The sequence below is a fragment of the Amyelois transitella genome, chromosome 3, assembly GCF_032362555.1.
Source record: "Amyelois transitella isolate CPQ chromosome 3, ilAmyTran1.1, whole genome shotgun sequence".
Taxonomy (NCBI): Eukaryota; Metazoa; Arthropoda; class Insecta; order Lepidoptera; family Pyralidae; genus Amyelois; species Amyelois transitella.
The window spans coordinates 3,471,803-3,490,099 of record NC_083506.1 but is presented as its reverse complement, the minus strand read 5'-3'; the positions used below and the strand labels follow the sequence as shown (position 1 = coordinate 3,490,099).

At 37.6% G+C, this 18,297-nt stretch overlaps 1 protein-coding gene and 1 long non-coding RNA gene across 2 annotated transcripts; both read right to left on the bottom strand.

Moving 5' to 3' along the window:
- Positions 1 to 1,315: 1,315 nt before the first annotated feature.
- LOC106133543 (PAS domain-containing serine/threonine-protein kinase) lies at positions 1,316 to 14,135 on the bottom strand. Its single transcript, XM_060952074.1, has 20 exons — positions 14,055 to 14,135; positions 13,655 to 13,806; positions 13,106 to 13,251; positions 12,393 to 12,566; positions 11,784 to 11,903; positions 10,908 to 11,091; positions 10,296 to 10,420; positions 9,618 to 9,846; positions 8,582 to 9,304; positions 8,168 to 8,347; positions 7,662 to 7,801; positions 7,306 to 7,417; positions 6,591 to 6,766; positions 5,938 to 6,078; positions 4,491 to 4,690; positions 4,032 to 4,165; positions 3,180 to 3,317; positions 2,439 to 2,522; positions 1,913 to 2,058; positions 1,316 to 1,565 (listed from the first exon to the last, which is right to left on the bottom strand). The coding sequence occupies exons 2-20, from the start codon at positions 13,704 to 13,706 to the stop codon at positions 1,413 to 1,415; spliced, it is 3,357 nt and encodes a 1,118-aa protein (XP_060808057.1). The 5' UTR covers positions 13,707 to 13,806; positions 14,055 to 14,135; the 3' UTR covers positions 1,316 to 1,412.
- A 44-nt stretch (positions 14,136 to 14,179) lies between these two features.
- Positions 14,180 to 14,841, bottom strand: LOC132903521 (uncharacterized). The gene is made up of 3 exons (XR_009657437.1): positions 14,681 to 14,841; positions 14,359 to 14,461; positions 14,180 to 14,271 (listed from the first exon to the last, which is right to left on the bottom strand). It is a non-coding gene; the product is annotated as an uncharacterized LOC132903521 (long non-coding RNA).
- Positions 14,842 to 18,297: the final 3,456 nt, after the last annotated feature.

Below are 18,297 nucleotides of genomic sequence, written 5' to 3'. Positions count from 1 at the left end.
TTTTGTAACATTTAATTTAAAAATAAAGCTATCATTTAGGAATCAAATGAATCGTTAAGAGATTTAATACTGTTGAGACTTTCTTTCGTCGTAATATAAAAAATCTATTTAATTAGGACAAATGTAAAGAACAATATTTAAAGGTAATTTCTATATTCCTACGCTTGGTCGATTTTCTACTACTAGTAATGGAAATTATATTTTAGACTTTTAACTGACAATATTTATTATTTAGTTTCTTCTTAATAAATTTCGTTTTAAAATAAGTTTAAACTATTTTCAAGCAAGCATATTTTAAACCTATCGCGGTGAAGAAAGATAATACTAAATTTTATTTTTTCAAAAATATTGTAAGAACTCTCAGAGTAGAAAAATTCAAAACTATTTAATCCTATATAATAAAAGTACAGCGATCAATTTTGAAGCTATTCTAGTCATCAAAGAGACCTGCCTAAGTTAGATTGTTACTTAAGTGATAAATCAGTCAAGCAAAAGTTTAGAAGCAACCCTGACTAAACCTTGGTATTGGGAACAAATATTTTAAAGAGCATTTACTCCATAGTGACGGATGAAGTCATAATTGTGTCGCCGTCCTTACGGGAACTTAAATATCAGGACAGAGCTTAAAATAATGTCAGTTCTAATTCATAAGATAAGCATTTATGATTTGAGCAAGATATGTATGTATTGGAGATACGGTTTAAAGAAAACAATATGCGTTCAAGAAGGGCACTTTCGCGTTGCTTTAGCAAGATTGTGTTAGTTTCCCTACAAAAATATTTATTTTATCTTATTGTAATGTGCTTTCATTCAGAAGACATTTTCATGACAATTGGTCTATTCATCCTTTTTTATAACCTTAAATATTAAATAGTAATTCGTGAAAACATATAATGTGTCATATTGATATTTAAAAAAAGATTAAGATTCTATTTGTGGTTACAAAATCTTAACTGCGAATAGTGTACATGTAGTGTTGGATTGGAAGTCCAAACATGTCATATTTATTAATAGCTTAGTAAATTGAAATACGCTAAAAACTTACATAACAAGGATTTTTTAAAAAATTGAAAGAGGACACTAATCTTCGAAATTACAACTGACGAATAAGGAAACGAGACAGCTGTATTTAGGAGAAGCTGCCTGTTCGCACTTATCCCAACTGTCACACTCCGGTATCAGAAATTTAAACTTCGGTCTGAGAAAGCGAGACAGCAATATACACGAAGTTCTTCTGCTCGCACTCGTTAGGCTAGCGCCGCAAGCGCGTTGAGATCGCAGTCTCAATACGTGATTAAGAACCGAAGTTCCTTATTGGTCACATTTAATACATGTTTAGGAGCCGGCGACCAAACTGATTTGAACTGGGTTTCGAAACTAGATTTAACAGAGTAAGAGAGAGAGAACAATATCTAAGAGAAGCTGTCCTGCTCGCACTCGTCCCAGCTGTCGCACTCGTAGTGGTCGCAGTCGTAGTCGATGTCGCAGGCGGCGTGCCCGGTCGCGTCCGAGCTGATGTCCGTCAGAGCCGCGTCCGACACCGGCTTCGACGATATGTCCAGGATCTGGGAATTGTAGTTTACAATCCAGTAAATGATCTGCATCGTCATGAGGAAATAACAATCAGGCTACTATTGAATATGTAATGATTAAAGGTGTTTGTGAAAGGAAATGCTCTTTTTAATAATTTGACTTCCAAACCTGAATCTGCTCATTGCATATACTCGTAAGAAGAGTTTTGTATTTGAGGAGTGTGTACTATATTGTAAAACGTTAAAATCCATTTTCGAACGGACGAACGATTTTGTTTGTTTCGGACAGGTTTTTTTTTTAGCAGAACTGAGGGATTAGTTGTTTACTTTTGCCTTAAGAATTCCCCATTAAGAGCACAAGATTTTGAAGAACTACTCACATCGGCAGAAGAGCGCAGGCTGTAGTTGTCGGAGTGCGCGTCCCTGTTGTCGGAGAGCGCGTGCAGCACGGAGTTGCGCTTGCGCTCGTCGCGGGAAAACGCGCGACCTTCAGAACGACCCACCGCTTCTGACGCGTGCGAACGTTCTGGCAAAACACGTTATAGGTACTTTAAGATTTAAAAAAATCTATATTCTGCCAGCGCGTTTAAAAAAAATCTAACATATTTGTTTATTTCAAGAACAGTACGACACCGACCAGATATGAGAACGTTCGGGCAGACGGAATCCTTCCACCGCCATTTTTTTCCATGCAGTGCGACATATAACTCACTAACCTACGCCATTATGTCAATGCATTCAGTTTTTATTACAATTTATCAATTTTGATGATACCCGAAAAGTTTATAAAAACACTAACATTTTGAAGAATAGACTGTTTATCCATTTTTTAGTCCATACACAACTTAAACAAAATTTGCTATAAAAGTTAAGATATAGTATTACAATATGTACTTGTTTTCGTACCTTTGGCGAGGGATACTGGAGATCCGCTACGCGGCGATCCGTGGCTGCCAGTGTAGTACATTTCTGGATTAGCTTCGTGACGATCTGTAATTATGAACTTGGATAAGTTCATTTCTCCTGCATTAATTTAATGTTGGTTTAAATAATGTATTGTTTTATTTTACTTATGAAAAAAGTACACTTGAGTGTGTGTGGACACAGTAAACTAATTTCTATAAAATTTTGAGCAAGTGTTCGCAAATAAAGTTTTTTTTTTGTAGCTTTTGACATCTTTATCTCGTGATAAGGCTCGAAAAACTTTGGATTTTAGTAGAGCCATAGAACAGTGGCGGGAAGTGTCCACATTATGACGGTAAATTCGGCCAGAGAAAGGTTCTAAGGCGACATGTTTATCGTCTAGATGACCTCGTAGGAATTAAAATTTTGAAAGGACCATGAAAATTATCTCTCCGTTAAATAGGTACATTATCTGCGGATATTATAGGTTATGTATCCCAATCCAAACTAATATTATATATTCCAAAGTAAGTCTGTTTGTTTGTCACCCATTCACGCGGTATTTACTAAACCAATCTTCTTGAAATTTGGCGTATAAGTCTGGAGCAGAACATACGGTACCTTTCATTTCGGTAAAAACAAAAGTTCCCGTGAGATTTGCAAAAATCTTATGTACTCTTTTGTAGGTGGCGCTAAATTTGCGCAGACGAGGCTGCTATTAAACGCAAGTATATTAATATCTACCACAGTCCACGATCTCGTGGAACACATAGTTGGCGATGGTGACCGGCTGCCGAATCCACGGGTGCGACATGAGTTGCGGCACCGTGCAGCGATTGTGCGGCTCCTTGCATAGCATCCAGCGGAGCAGTTGCTCCAAATCTGGAATTAAAGTTAAGTTACATACATACATACATATGATCACGTCTTTATCCCTTACGGGGTAGACAGAGCCAACAGTCTTGAAAAGACTGATAGGCCACGCTCAGCTGTTTGGCTTAATGATAAAATTGAGATTCAAATAGTGACGGGTTGCCAGCCCATCGCCCAAAAGAAGAATCCCAAGTTTATTAGCCCATCCCCTAGTCGCCTTTTACGACATCCATGGGAACGAGATGGAGTGGCCCTATTCTTTTTTTATTGGTGTCGGGAACCACATGGCACGTTAAAGTTAAGTTCTTTACATACATACGTACATCGTACGTCTATAAGTTGTGTACATTAGTTTGAATACTAACCGATGCGATTACGACGAGGAAACCTGCACATTTAGGTAACGGGATGTGTGACCATGATCGATCCAATACGGGTTAGGTTTACCTGCAAAGGTTGCGGAGGTCAGATGGGAGTTGCTTCGGGTTAAAACCTGACTCACCCAATCCAGAATTCATGGTCAAAGGAATAGCCCGGGCTCTTTCCGATAAGGGTGAGGTTGTGACGGTCAAATGGTAGTCGCTTCGTGTAAAAATCTTACTCATTCAATCTTGGATCAAGTTTAAAGAGGCACCTCGATCTCCTCTTCAGAAGAGTAAAGACCTAATCCGGACTCACGCTAGGAGGAAGAAGAATTGCAGTAAAATCTGCATATATTTTTACCTTCAGAGACCAGTTGTGGAAGCTGAAGAGGCCCTTGTATCGTGTCTTCGATGTCAGAGAAAGGGTTCACGAAGAACGTAAGCACGTACAGGGTGATTCCCATAGACCACATCTCTAATTCGGGGCCTGCATATCTGTAATTTTAAAACTAGTGGTACAAAGAGGTTTATCATTTAAGAGTATTTAGCAGCTTAAGTGCGACTTTGTTGCGTACTCTTGATATGTATCATCTCCCGTATGTTATAATACCTAGTGGGCACAATGACAAATTGTCTAACATGTCATTACTTATAGTTTTGAAGCGCCTAATAACAGTGAACGTTTTACCAACATCCAATTTACACAGTCGTCTGTCTCAGGTTCAGACCTCAGAATGGCTTCGAGAAACTAAACTATAAATTAATTCTAAAATTTAATTTAACAATACAACCCCTTTTTCTTCATTAGAATGTGACTTACTTGTTCCCAGCCAAAACTTCAGGGCTGCAATATTCCGTGGTGCCGTAAAACGTTGAAAAAAGCGTGTCTTTGCTCATAAAAGTTGCCGAGCCAAAGTCTATGAGTTTGACGTGAAACCGGTTGTCTATGATCACGTTCTCGTCCTTTATGTCGCGGTGGAGGATGTTAAGTGAGTGGAGGTATTCCACCGCTTGACCAATCTGCAATATGACGAAAGTAGATATAATTTTGTAAAAAAAAAACAACATGAATGCTGCAGTGTAGTTTGTTCCGCCGCTCCTTCTACACTTTGGAAGCGGTATAAGAGACGTCAATAAGTATCTTATTATGAAAATAAATCTATTTCAACTTTCCAAATTCTCAACTGTGAGGTCGTGTCATCGTAAATTACTCTCTACAAGTTTCAGACCAGAGAGGGCAGAGGATAAATAGTTACGACTTTTTCAAGGCTATAAGACTAAGAAAAAATGATATATTGAATAAATAAATCTTGTTTGCAATTCAATCTTATCTGAACTTAACTCAAAGCAGAACTAGTAACTAGAGCAGTAGTAGTCTCATTATGGCGTTAATTTGAACTGTCATGAGTTCATGACTTATTTAGGAAAGAGGTATCAATGATTTCCTGCTTGCTTTTTGCGCCTAAAATTGAGTCTTTTCGGCACTGTTGGCTCTGTTTAACCCGTATGGAATAAATACGTGATTGTATATATGACTGCCAATCCTCCACCGCTCGGCTGCCCAGGTGGTTTTGCCGTCAAAGACCCGATTACACTACACAACGAAGAATAACGTCCAAACCAAAGATCAACGAAGGTAGTAACTGTACAAAAAGATATAGCTGAGCAAAGGCTCGTCAGAATAACATAGGTATAGGCTACTTTTTATCCCGGAGTTCCCGCTGGATTGATAGCTTTACCATGCCGACGGCGCGGGCGGCCTTTAGTATCTGTATAAATCACAACAATACAAAGGAATTTCTCCCAGAAAACGAACCTGTCTAAAGATATAGCTGGGCAAAGGCTCGTCGAGTCGCGGCCGGCGTTCGATGAACTCGAACAGGTCCATACCTGCGCCGTGCTTCTCCATCACTATTTGGAAGTATTCCTCATATTCCTACCTATTTATACTAACATTATAAAGCTGAAGAGTCTGTTTTTTGGAATGCGCTAATCTCAGGAACTACTGGTTCGAATTAAAAAAATCTTTTTGCGTTGAATATACCATTTAACGAGGAAGGCTTAAGGCCATATAACATCACGCTGCAACAATAAGGAGCAAAGAAATAATGGAAAATGTGAAGAAAAAAAACGGGGGAAATTATAAATACATTCTTGAGGGCTTCAATGATGCCCAAAATAACTATTCCACGCGGACGAAGTCGCGGGCACAGCTAGTATCTCTATAAATCACAACAAAACAAAGGAATTTCTCCCAGAAAACGAACCTGTCTAAAGATATAGCTGAGCAAAGGCTCGTCGAGTCGCGGCCGGCGTTCGATGAACTCGAACAGGTCCATGCCTGCGCCGTGCTTCTCCATCACCATTTGGAAGTATTTCTCGTTCTCGTACACGTCTATCACGCTTACCTGAAACAAATTAATTTGCGCTCTAGATGAAGCATAAAGGTCTTTTAAGTTTAACCAACAAGGTACAGTATTACCACGTCATAATATTTGAACCTTATAATGACCTGCGCACGAGTCTAATTTTTGTATGGCGCAATAATATTTTAGCGGTTAAGCTTTTTCTCCATTTGAGCCTGCAAACTAAACCATCGGCTATTAGAAGCGAGATAGCAGGAAAACTTTGATTTTTAGATTTGAAGTTTAATATACTTGCAATAAGGTCGTTATTGAGTTTAGAGTCGGTGGTTGTCGAATATTACCGCAGCGACTCATCAACGTGGTAGTACTGTAAATGCGAGCAGAGTAAGTAGTAAACAGTTCGGCTTAGTGATAGAAGATTCTCAAGTTTATAAGCTTATCCCTTAGTTGCCGTTTACGACATCCATGGGATAGAAATAAAGTGGTCTTATCCTTTATTTCTCAAAGTTTAATCCATAAAGATAGTTAGATAAAAGTATATTTTTTATACTTACAATATTAGGATGGTTGAGTGAGAGAAGTAAACTGAGTTCCAAAGGCAGTCTGCGGCCATCAGGCGCGTCAGTCCAAAACTGAGCGCCAACTTTCTCCTTCAATATGAACTTGGCCACTGTTAGTAACCGATCTGATCGACGGTATGCCATTTTTACGCAGCCGTAGGCGCCTTTACCTAGAAAAGGGTAAAATTGTTGTAAGAAAACGACAAAATACATACATATAGTCACGTCTATATCCTTTGTGGGGTAAAAGATTGAAAGACCACGTTCAGCTTTATGGCTTTATGATGGAATTGAGATTCAAATGAGGTTGCTAGCCCATCGCCTACAAGAGGAATCGCAAGTTTATAAGCCTATCCCTTAGTCACCATTCACGACATCCATGGGAAAAATATGGAGCGGTTATATTCTAAAATGCCGGAAACCACACAGCAGAAATTAACGTAAAACTTGAAATGTAGTTACCATTTTATGAATCTCCACTCACTCACTCACTCACAGTATTGCTAACTGCGATCTTAGATTTTGGATTCAAATCATGGACAAAACATGCCAAGTAACACTTAACATACTATGATGACAACATAATTTATTTATTTAACACATAGACTGCCATGTCAGTCACCGGTGACTGACAGGTATATAATCTTTGTATTAGCAAATCTACTATGGCAGGCTACGTGTTAATAACGTAGAGTTTATGCGAACTTACCGATTTGCTTGAGCGTGACGTAATGTTTGCTATACTCGCCTGCCGTCTGTTCCTCCCCACACTGGCTCATGAGCGACATCGACTGAGGCCTACTGCTCACTGATTTGTTGCCCTGTGAAAATACATTTTATATTAAGTTGATGGTATGAATTTAACCTTTCTGGACTGTTAAGTGTTAAGTTTAAATTCACACCATAAACTTGTAGCGGAAGCGATGATTCGGCTCGTCCGTTAACAAAGGGAAGATCTTCCGCTAGGCTAGGTGTTAGACTGGGGAACCTTGGCTCCGACGATATTGAGTCGGAGGTTGTGATCTGTAGTCTATGGCCTAAGTAATGAGGTACAATATAGCTCACCAGCGCCAGAGAGTTGTCGGTGGAGGCGACGCTGGACGCGAGCGTGGCGTGGCGCGGCTCGTCCACAGACACGCCCAGCCACACGCAGCGAACTCTAGCGCCGCGAGACAGTTGCATGCTCGATACTGTGTATACCACACCTGGGGAGGATTATGGATTCATTTAACTACATATTAGAAAAAAAAAATGGTGTTGACAAAAATGAAACAACTAGAAAGTTAGAAGTGAAAGAGACCTATTGATCTAGTTCGAAGTTTTATAAGACAATATTACAAGACTTTGAATATACCTGTCTTTTGCAATAGAGATTCATAAGGCATTTATATATATATATATATATATATATATATATATATAAATATAAATATATATATATATATATATATATATATATATATATATATATATATATATATATATATATATATATATAGAGCAGTCTTTAGATTCAGCAGATTTACATACTCAACAATTAGTTGTAATTTAATAAAAAAAACCTAACTTACTGAGCTCTGTGCCGTCTCTGTGCAGCACCACGCCCCGGTAAGTGCCATCTCGTGGATAATCCGAGGTACTTTCACAATCTGCGCCTTTGTTGGTTGTATTTCGAGTTTGTTGCGGGGTAGAAGTGGTCACAAGTTTGCGTATTAATCGACTGGCCACGCACGGGGTTTCGGGCGCTTCGTCTGTGGGTAAAAAGGATCCATTAAGAAATCTACAGAGTTTATTATTTAAAATAATGTAAACGTAAAGATTTACATATTACGGGCTACTATAAAAATAAAGTGTATAAGATCTTTTACATATTTTGTGGAAATTTTCGTTATAAATGTAGGATCTTAATCTTTGGCCCGCAATACCCTTAGTTTGGAAGTCAATATAAATAGTATCCAAAGAACTAAAATATATCATGCCCTTACCATCATAATACTTTCTCGGCGCCGATTCAGTTTGCGTGTCCAGTTCGTTATCGGTACTAATAATACTGCAATTTCCATTATGTTTTGGCAGGTCCTCAATCTCACAATCAGGCGGCGGCATCTCGTTGATGGGCGTCAAGAAATCCGCGCTAGTTTCGTTCGAATCACAAAAATCTAACGACAAACTACTCTTGTCATCCCGCACTTGCCCCGGCAAATTATTCTTCAAAGATTTATATTTACTTGAATCGAACGACAATCGTAACGATGGATCGTTTAATCTAACTCTTGGCGTCGTCCCTGTCGGTGTGACTTCTTGCGAATGCTGAGACGTGTAGTAAATCGAATCGGATTTTTCAGATTGTTTAACTTGTTTCACAACTGGATTGCTTTGTTCCGATCGTAGTATGTTTTCCGATCTTGATTTTGAGATACTGCTGTGGCAATAGTTGTCTTCTTCTATCGAAATGCCGGACATTCCCGAAGTGACGTCGGGTAAGGCCGATATGTCGTTTCTTTGTTCAGTAGTGCTTATACTCGAGACCATGTCTTGTGTGGGAGTGGGGGTGTGTGTGACGAGCGAACAGGACTTGTCTAAACAAAGTGCGCTGGAGGATTTCTCTCTAGTAGTAGAAAGTATGGACGGTTGCACATTGAGCGACATACAAGCTGATTTCTGACTGCCGTTGAAAGCGCCGCACGAGTCTTCGTCAGTGTCGGAAGCTGTGAATTAAACAGTTTTAATTTGTTTTTTAATTCATACAAATAAAAATAAAATCTTTAATTATGGCGATCATGACGGAACGTCGCTGGCAGGATCGCCATGTGGGATAGTAAAAATAAATTTAATTAGTCAGTGTTTGACGAACAAGATAAGGGAATGATACAAAGTAATTTTATGGCATTAAGTCCACCTGTTGTACATATTACGTGTATAATGTTTAAATAAATATGTTATCAAGTACCTAGTTCTGTTTCTCTAAGCAAGTCTTAATCTTGAGCACTTTCTAATAAGAAAAATATATCAAAAACTTACCTGACCCATTATTGTCATTGTTGACCGGCGACAGAGTCATATCTCTGTTTCGGTCCGGCACTTTGACCATATCACACTCCCTACAAAAGTTCTGTATGACATTTTCAATATGGTGGCCGACGACTTCTGTGTGGGGTTTGCCGAATGTCAGCATGGCGAAGTGGTGGTTACATGCCGTGATGATGCCGTTCTCATCAACTACCAGAAGACCGCTTACGTTGTATGTAACCTATAAAATTGATACATAGTCTCAATGTTGACCGTTTAGGTTTTCTCCCACTGCTGAAAAAGGGCTTCGTCCGTAAATATATTTGTAGAGCACATGAAAAAGAAAATTGGCTTTATTTATCGCGTGTGATATATATGAATATCAATTTAACAATTATTTTAAAAAATCGGAAGCGCCTTAAATAGTGAATATAGAATAAAACACACATTGAGTGGGCCTCAAAGTTTCGAGACTTGCGTTACGGGATACAAAATCAGCGATACCATAATATTTAAAAAATATATTTATATGGAGTTGGATCTGGTGAAGTCCGCAGGGAAACGTTACATTGGGGTCGCTTCCAACAGAGCGAGGTGGAAATCATTGGGGGAGCAGTGGACGTCCTACGGCTGAAATAATTATGATGGAAGAGTTGGATGAAACATAATTGTATCAATGAAAACGCTTACCCTAACATTAATTTCGAACAGTTGCCTATCTTTAGCTGTCTTGATGGACGACCAAGGTGAGTTTTCAGTGTCTGCACGTGAAATCCATAGACATAGGGGAAAGCAGCCGCCTTCTAAAGTTCTACCTGAAAACGATAGTCTATTGAACCCACAAAATATCTTTGCAGAACTATATTATATGGTATTCTATAAGTGGAGTGACAGAGATATACATATGAGTGAGAGCATGATAGCAATATAATAGACGTGATTGATTTAAAGCGTTCTCAGCTAGCAAAACCTACAGTCTAACCTCATCATGTTTTTCTGGCTAGCTTAGCTTAACTTTTGTAAAAAACGATATTCTCCTATTTTCGAAGTCGGTTTAATTTCTAAAACCTTCTCTTAAGTGTAACAAACACTTTCCTGAAAACCACATCAAAATGGGTTCTGCGAAATGCAAGTTAATCGCAGACAAACATAATACACACTTTTTTTGGAAGGAAGTTAAGAAGGTAAACTCTGCTCACATCATACCTCAACGTGTAAGACTATGACCTTTTTAATAATTGAATGTGTATATTTTAATTAGTGAATAAATTGATCTTTTATTCTAGAAGTATGATCATTAACCTGTAGCCTTCTGTTTTGAAAAGTTCTTCGTGATTGGCGCGTCAATTGCGGGTAGTTGTATGGACGGTATCAGAGAAGAGATTGGCAATCCAACGAGTTTCTCGGTGCAGTCCGCTTGAAACAACAGGGCTGCGTCGTCACCGTAAACTGACACGATGAGGCCGGTGTCCGCTTCCACTGTTAGCTATAAAAATTAGAACATTTATACATACATACATATAATCACGTCTATTCTTGCAGGGTAGAGGTAACAGTCTTGAAGACTGAAAGGCTAAGTTAAGCTACAAGGCCTGATGACGGAATTGCGATTTAAATAGTGACAGGTTGCTAGCTCATCGCCTTCAAGAGGAATCCCAAGTTTATAGGCCTATCCCTTAGTCGCCTTTAACTACATCCATGAGAAATATATGGACTGGTTCTATTCCAAATGCCGGAAATCACACGGCACATTTATACATACATATAATTACGTCTATATCCCTTGTTTAATGTCTATATTCTATGTGTGATGTTTGCATAGTCCAAATGTATCTAACTTGATCTGTGACAGCAGGATGTAACGACCTACGTCATAGATATCTATGACGTAGGTGCGAAAAGGACAGACCATAAAATGTATGCATTTGACATCTGTCACTGAGATTAAATTATATTTTAATAACTAAATTGCGGTAATGGGTAATTTTTCATAGTTTTAGTTTTGAACATTATCACAGGCTTATATAAAACTAAATTATTATGAAGTGTTTTATTTATTTATACATATACATTAATGTATATCAAGGAAAACCGTAACTTAAATTATAGAACAATATTTTTATGTACAAATTTAAAAAAAAAGTACATACCAATATAAATAAAAATAAGATTACTTACAATAACACTCTTACAGTTTACTGGTTCGGCGACGACCAAGCACGGTCCGTCGCTGTCCAGCTGTCTAATCCATAGCGACACTTGAACCCCGATACCATCCTTAGAGAGTAATTCGACAACCTGTAACAAATACATTAGTGGATAACTGGCTTCATTTTGACATTACAATAAAAATGGCACACATAATCCTTTACTTAATACTTTAAATGCGAAAGTTTGTCTGTCTGTTAGTTTGTTCCGGTTTCACAGCTAAACCACTAGATCAATTTGAATGAAATTTGATATGCATATAGAGGGGAACCTAAACCAAATTGGATCATCGCACACCCAGTTGACTGAATTGGCAGTTTTCCTTACGATGTTTTCCCGTCACAGGTACATTGGTCACACACACAGTCACCTGGTTCTCAGTGACAATAGAGCATCACGGTAAAAACACACTTAGGGCTCCACTCCAGAGAGGCGAGAACGCAATCTAACGGCGGGACTAACGCTCAAAGGAAGAGTCTGAAGTTGTCAGTGTTGTGCCGATGACAGTGGCGTCAACGTCACGTGGTGTTGACGTCACGTGGTGGTCTTGGAAGAATTTCTTTACGATTGTCATATCACCTTTCCACTTAGGAGTACAATAGTGCCGTCTTCTGATGCGTCTCCTTCCTCTGGCTCTTGAAGGCTGAACGTCTTGCAGCTTCTCTTGCGCAGGAGATCTGAGAAACGGAGGCCACAGAGCTCGCCAGACGAGTAGCCCAGCAGTGAACATGCTTTGTTGTTCACTATCAGGATCTGGAAGTATGTAAATGTTTATTCAATATTAGTACATACAATCTATTCTATATTGCCGTATCAAAATCAGATGAAAATATTTGTGAAATGATTTTGTAAAATTTTATAACTTGGAAGATATTAAATGCTTCCTGTGGTTACATACATGGACATCCCTTAAACCTTTACAGCTAAGATAACCATGTTGTTTTACTTATATAATTTTAGATTTTCTTAAGGCTTTCCTTAACTCATTCAACATCTTACACAAATACCAGTAGGTCAATCATCATCTTTCATTGAGTCTGACAGACAAAATTCAGCTAAACTATATTATACATAGAAATCTGAAATTCGACAAGTATGTTTCTTGCCATTGAACTGTACAGCTATTATTAGCAGGAGACATTTTGTTTTTGGATTTTAAGTTTAATGTACTTGCATCTTAATCATAAATAAATAAATAAGGTTGTGAGTTTTCATTCAGCACTGAGGATTTTCCGAAATATTACTAGAACAGGAATTTAGATTTTACATAGGATAAAAATTGATCTTTTTACTTTAGAAGACTTCGGTTCAATTGTGAACACAGCCTTGCTCAAGTTGATGGTCTGCTGTAGCCGGTCGGTCTGCGACTGCGCCGGCGACCCGGTGACGTCACCGGACGCGAGAGAGCTATTGAATCGCAAGCCATTTGGACCGTCCACTAGAAAGAAGAAAAAAAAATACATAATTACAATAATTATAAACCAAAATTAGCTGTTTGTTCGTCGTTAATCATTCATTCCCACCTTTAATCCCTTCTCCCCTTTTGCAATGTAGAAAAAATAGAGCCTATGTTCTTCATCGGGTCTTCTGTACCTAATTTCGTCAATATCATTCAGTGGTGAAGGCGTGAAAGCGTAACAGACTCATAGACAGCTAGACATCTATATACCACATACATAGTCACTTTTTGTGGGGAGTTAAACACTAAATTTATTCTTCCATAATGTACACTTCTGAGAGAGAGAGAGAGGGAGAGGGAGAGAGGGAGAGAGGGAGAGAGGGAGAGAGGGAGAGAGGGAGGGAGGGAGAGAATGAAGAAATGAAGCATTCACTTTGCTTACCTCGCACAAGGTCTAAAGATGATTTGACTTTAGTAGGTGTTTCCAAATCCATCCTTATAGGTCTGACTCTGCGACTTAAACGTGGGAAGCTTTGATTGCCTTCAAATGAACAGCTAAATACATGGCGGAAGCGTGGTTGTTGCTTGACAGTTCTAAAAAACAAAGTTGACATAAATGTCAGTAGGTATGTATGTGTACTGTGAAGTATAGCTATATAAAAATTGTAATATTATACGTGTTAGATAAGACATAAATCTAATCAAGGTATAAAAGACTCAATTAATGATCAATATATTTATTTTAGCTTTTAACAAGTGTGAGTATTTTAACAGCATAAGCTTGGGCAGTATCGAAAATATATAATGAATTTAAAAAAGCAAAACAAAAGGTAAGTTCCTACCTTTTTTTTACCAACTTCTAAATGCGGAATAAATGAGTAGTAAGTAAATGTGAAGAAATGATGTGTATTAGGAAAAATAGCTCTCTTTCCTGTAACACATGTATGAAAAGTTTGTAGACACTTGCCTGCATTTGAAATCAACTTCTGAATATTTTTCTGGTGTAAGCAAAATAGGGCTGTCATTCCTCAAGTCATTGAGATCAAGTTTGGGTACAAGCTGTAGAAATATTTAAAAAAATACATTTTATTCTCTAATAAATAATCATTAAAATATTATTTTGTTCTCATTCCAACATTAACTTACAGGTCTTGGTGTAACATTCAGATGTTCCGGGGAATAAACATCGACGAATCGTCCCAATCTAGGTTTAACTGGCGTAAATCCAGATGTATCAGCAATATCAACCCTGCACACCAAGAGTTATCACGAAAAAATAACAAAAACCAAGTTCAATCACCAATCAAGGGCGCTTAAACAACTATTTATTTATCAATACCGCGAAAAGGTCTTATACACACGCGTAATGATTTATTTACATTCCATCAAAACTTATTTTTGGAAGGAAAATCAATACATTACAGCGCGCAAGTTCAAAAATAATTCCCGTAAGAAATGTCAACAATACCTGGTGTATTTTAGGAAGTCTGTACTCTCCATTGTTTTTAAAAATATGTGTGCCTGACTAGAAATAATAAAACGAACTTTATGGAACAAAAACAATATGGGAATGATTCTCTTCTCGTAATCGCCGTTGAAATAAATTCAGATTTTCAAATCAAACCAAACAATGAAACATTTGATTGTTTGACATTAACAGCTGTTGTCATGTCATGTCAAAAAGCTTAAAAATAACCTCAAAATATATAAAGAAAAATCGGTGAATAACATTTTTCTTTTCATCTATTTCGTAATTTAAAATAATTATAATGTGTAGGTATGTATTAAAATACAATTTTTGTTATATTCACATTCAAAGATTTTTATATTCCTGTTAAGATTTCCCTTTGGTCTGAATATTTTTACCACTTTGGTTTCATTTCCATGGTTTAGAAGCATTATGATTTCTAGTGTGAATCATGATTAACAGATGGCGTGGTATACAAATTCCATATTTTTTCGATACTTGTGCAATGAAATATTTATTGTAAAATTTGAATTTAAATCTGTTTTTAATTTTAGAAAAATGTGATATTAAGGAGTAAAACGAGCATTCAATATTTTCGTTTATGGGTATGCATGATTTATTTATTCAACAAATTGTGTAATACCTACATGAGGTTTGTAATGTGTTCTCACAATTCGTCGTGGCTGTCGGCTGGGAGCGTGGCGTCTCCTGTAATCCGGCTACTCGGAGGTCGGAATCGGAGGATTGTTTGAGGTCGGGAGTCCTGGTGCTGAGTGGCCTATGTTGACTGGACGTCCACACTAAGCCTGGTATTAATATGGTCTCCTCGGAGGAGTCTGAGGAGAGCAGGTTAACTAAGGAGGGGCGAACCGGGCCAGGGGGGACACCCAGCAGCCAAAAGTCTCCGTATCGGGCAGTAGTGGGATAGCGGCCGGGAGTGGGTGCTCTGTAACAGCCCGACCAATATAACCAGACCCGTTTCTTTTGCAAAGTTTTGCAATGAAAAATGTTGTAACTATATAAAAAAAATATAACTCAATTCTTTGTTACTTAGGCCTCCTGGGTTTACGATTTACAGGGACTATAAAAAAATCTAATAAACCTGTCATTAATTTGGTGGGAGTCCCGAATCTTCCTTAATTATAGTAATTTTTTCAGCTATACAGAATGGCATTAATTTTAATCATTGTGGTACTTACAGCACAATATGTGCCTTTTGTTCTAGTAATCTAGATTTTTCCTAGAAGGCAACGTTCCGGTCGCTGTCTGCACTTTCGAATCCCAAGGTCCCTTCAATCTACCAACTCCACCCATTTGACGTGAATTCTTGCTACTGCATTTTGTACCATTAGCCCTTGTGTTAAGAGTCACGATGGTAATTGTAAAATCTGATATAAACGGCGGTTAAATACTTCATTGTTGTTCTATAAATTGTACATATGTAATTAATGATTTAAGTCGAGTTATAGTTGAACGGTCGTTGGCTCACGGATATGTTTCTTGAAAGCAAATGAAGGCGAAAACTCCTACGTACCAAAAGTTAATAAAATAATCGTGCTAAATTAATTTAGCTTTAAAAGTCTCCCGTCTAAAAAGATATGTATTATAGGTAAGTGTTTTTTGTTGTAAGGATCCTTATCCTTATAGGCCAACAAGTAGTTTTTTATATAAACAGTTGTTTATTTCGATCGTTTTGGTCATAAGCGAAAATCGGATAAACTGGAAGAGGAAATAACATTCCGATTTCTGTGGTTAGCACAAACTTTTATTTTCTTTCTTTAGCTTTCTTACCAGTCTTCCATACTACAAATATATAATCAAGAAATTAATTTAAAATGCCGTGTGATTTCTGGCATTTTAGAATAGATGCGGAGTGGATATCTTTCCAATGGATGTCAAAAAAGGCGACTAAGGATGGGTTTCTAAACACTTGGGATTACCTTTGTATGTGAAGGACTAGCAAGTAGGTACCTATTTTAATCGCAATACCATCATAAAGCCATACAGCTGAACGTGGTCTCTCAGTCTATTCAAGACTGTTGTCTCTGTCTATCCCGCGAGGGATATAGACGTGACTATATGTATGTAGAAATTAATTTGTGTTCGGACATTCCTTGTGGACCAAGAGAATGGAACCAGTAACCTTTGGCTTTGCTTTGCTTTGGCATTACATTCACTAGTATTTTATGGAGCAACCATGCTTAACGACCTGAGATTAGGTCACAAAAACTTGCGAGGTAGTTTATAATTATAAAATAAATACAGTATAATTATAAAATAAACTAGCTGTCTCGGCAAACGTTGTCTTGCATTTTGTGAGTATGAAAAATACATGTTGGCCGATTCTCAGACCTACTCAATAAGCTCACAAAATTTCATGAGAATCGGTCAAGCCGTTTCGGAGGTACGTGAACGAACATTGTGACACGAGAATTTTATATATAAGATATATTCGCTGTGTGGTTTCCACCATTTTGGAATAGAACCACCCTATATCTCTCTCATGGATGTTGTAAAAGGCGACTAAGAGATAGGTTTATACGCATGGGATTCTTCTCGTAGCCGATCGTCTAGCAACTTGTCACTTTTTGCATCTCAATAGATGAAGGTGACTTTTCAGTCTTTTCACGACCGTTGACTTTGTTTAGCCTGCAAGGGATATAGACGTGATAATATGTGTATGTAAATATGTAAATTGACCGGCGTTCCGACTTTGCTTCGCAAGTGTCCTAAATTCTTTTTTATTTCATTTTTTATATCTACCTATTGATAACCATTTAATATCCGTCAATTCTTTATAAGCATTTGTTTGTTCTTATTTATTTATATATTTAAAACTTTATTGCACAAAACAAAAATGTACAAAAGGCGGACTTAATGTCGTTTGGCATTCTCTACCAGTCAACCAGCTGACCAAACAGAAAAAAACTTTAAGTTGGTGGTGCGAAAAAGTGCACATGTGTACTGAAAAATCAAAAAAAAAAATACTTATGGAGTTCACTTCACAATTACTTTTCAACATCTGGGATACAGTGGTGAACTTTATACGTTATTATTTAAGTACTAATACCACTTTCTGAATTCAATTCTATCATCATGCCATCCAGCTCAATGTGCAAATGTATAAAAGGAACACTGGGAAAAAATTATGTTGGTAAAAAAAAACGTACAGCCAGACAAAAAAGAACCGTGACTGATTGCAATTGGTTTCGCGCGAGAAAGTGTAACACGTGGTAGGCTGAATGGTATGCCTACAATAAAGAAAGTACAGAATTTGCTTTCTTTTTTTTTAAAGTTATAACGAACGTCTGAAGGGCACAATCGATTGTGAAAGTAGATCATGACAGTCGAAATATATGAAAGGTAAATAACGACTACTTTCATAGCCTGAAAATCACACATTTTCCCATATTATTTTCCCCCCATCAAAAGTCTAAAAACTAGGTCAGTTCTTACTATTTCTTTTCACACCAAGTTAAATATTATTCAGGTAAGTGTGTTCGTACATTATTATTTTAAGCTGGTCCCGGACTTTGGAACAAACTGCTGAAAATGTAATTGGGAATAAAATATGATGAGGGACAGGTGACGCCTGTTGTAATATGCCACATACACTG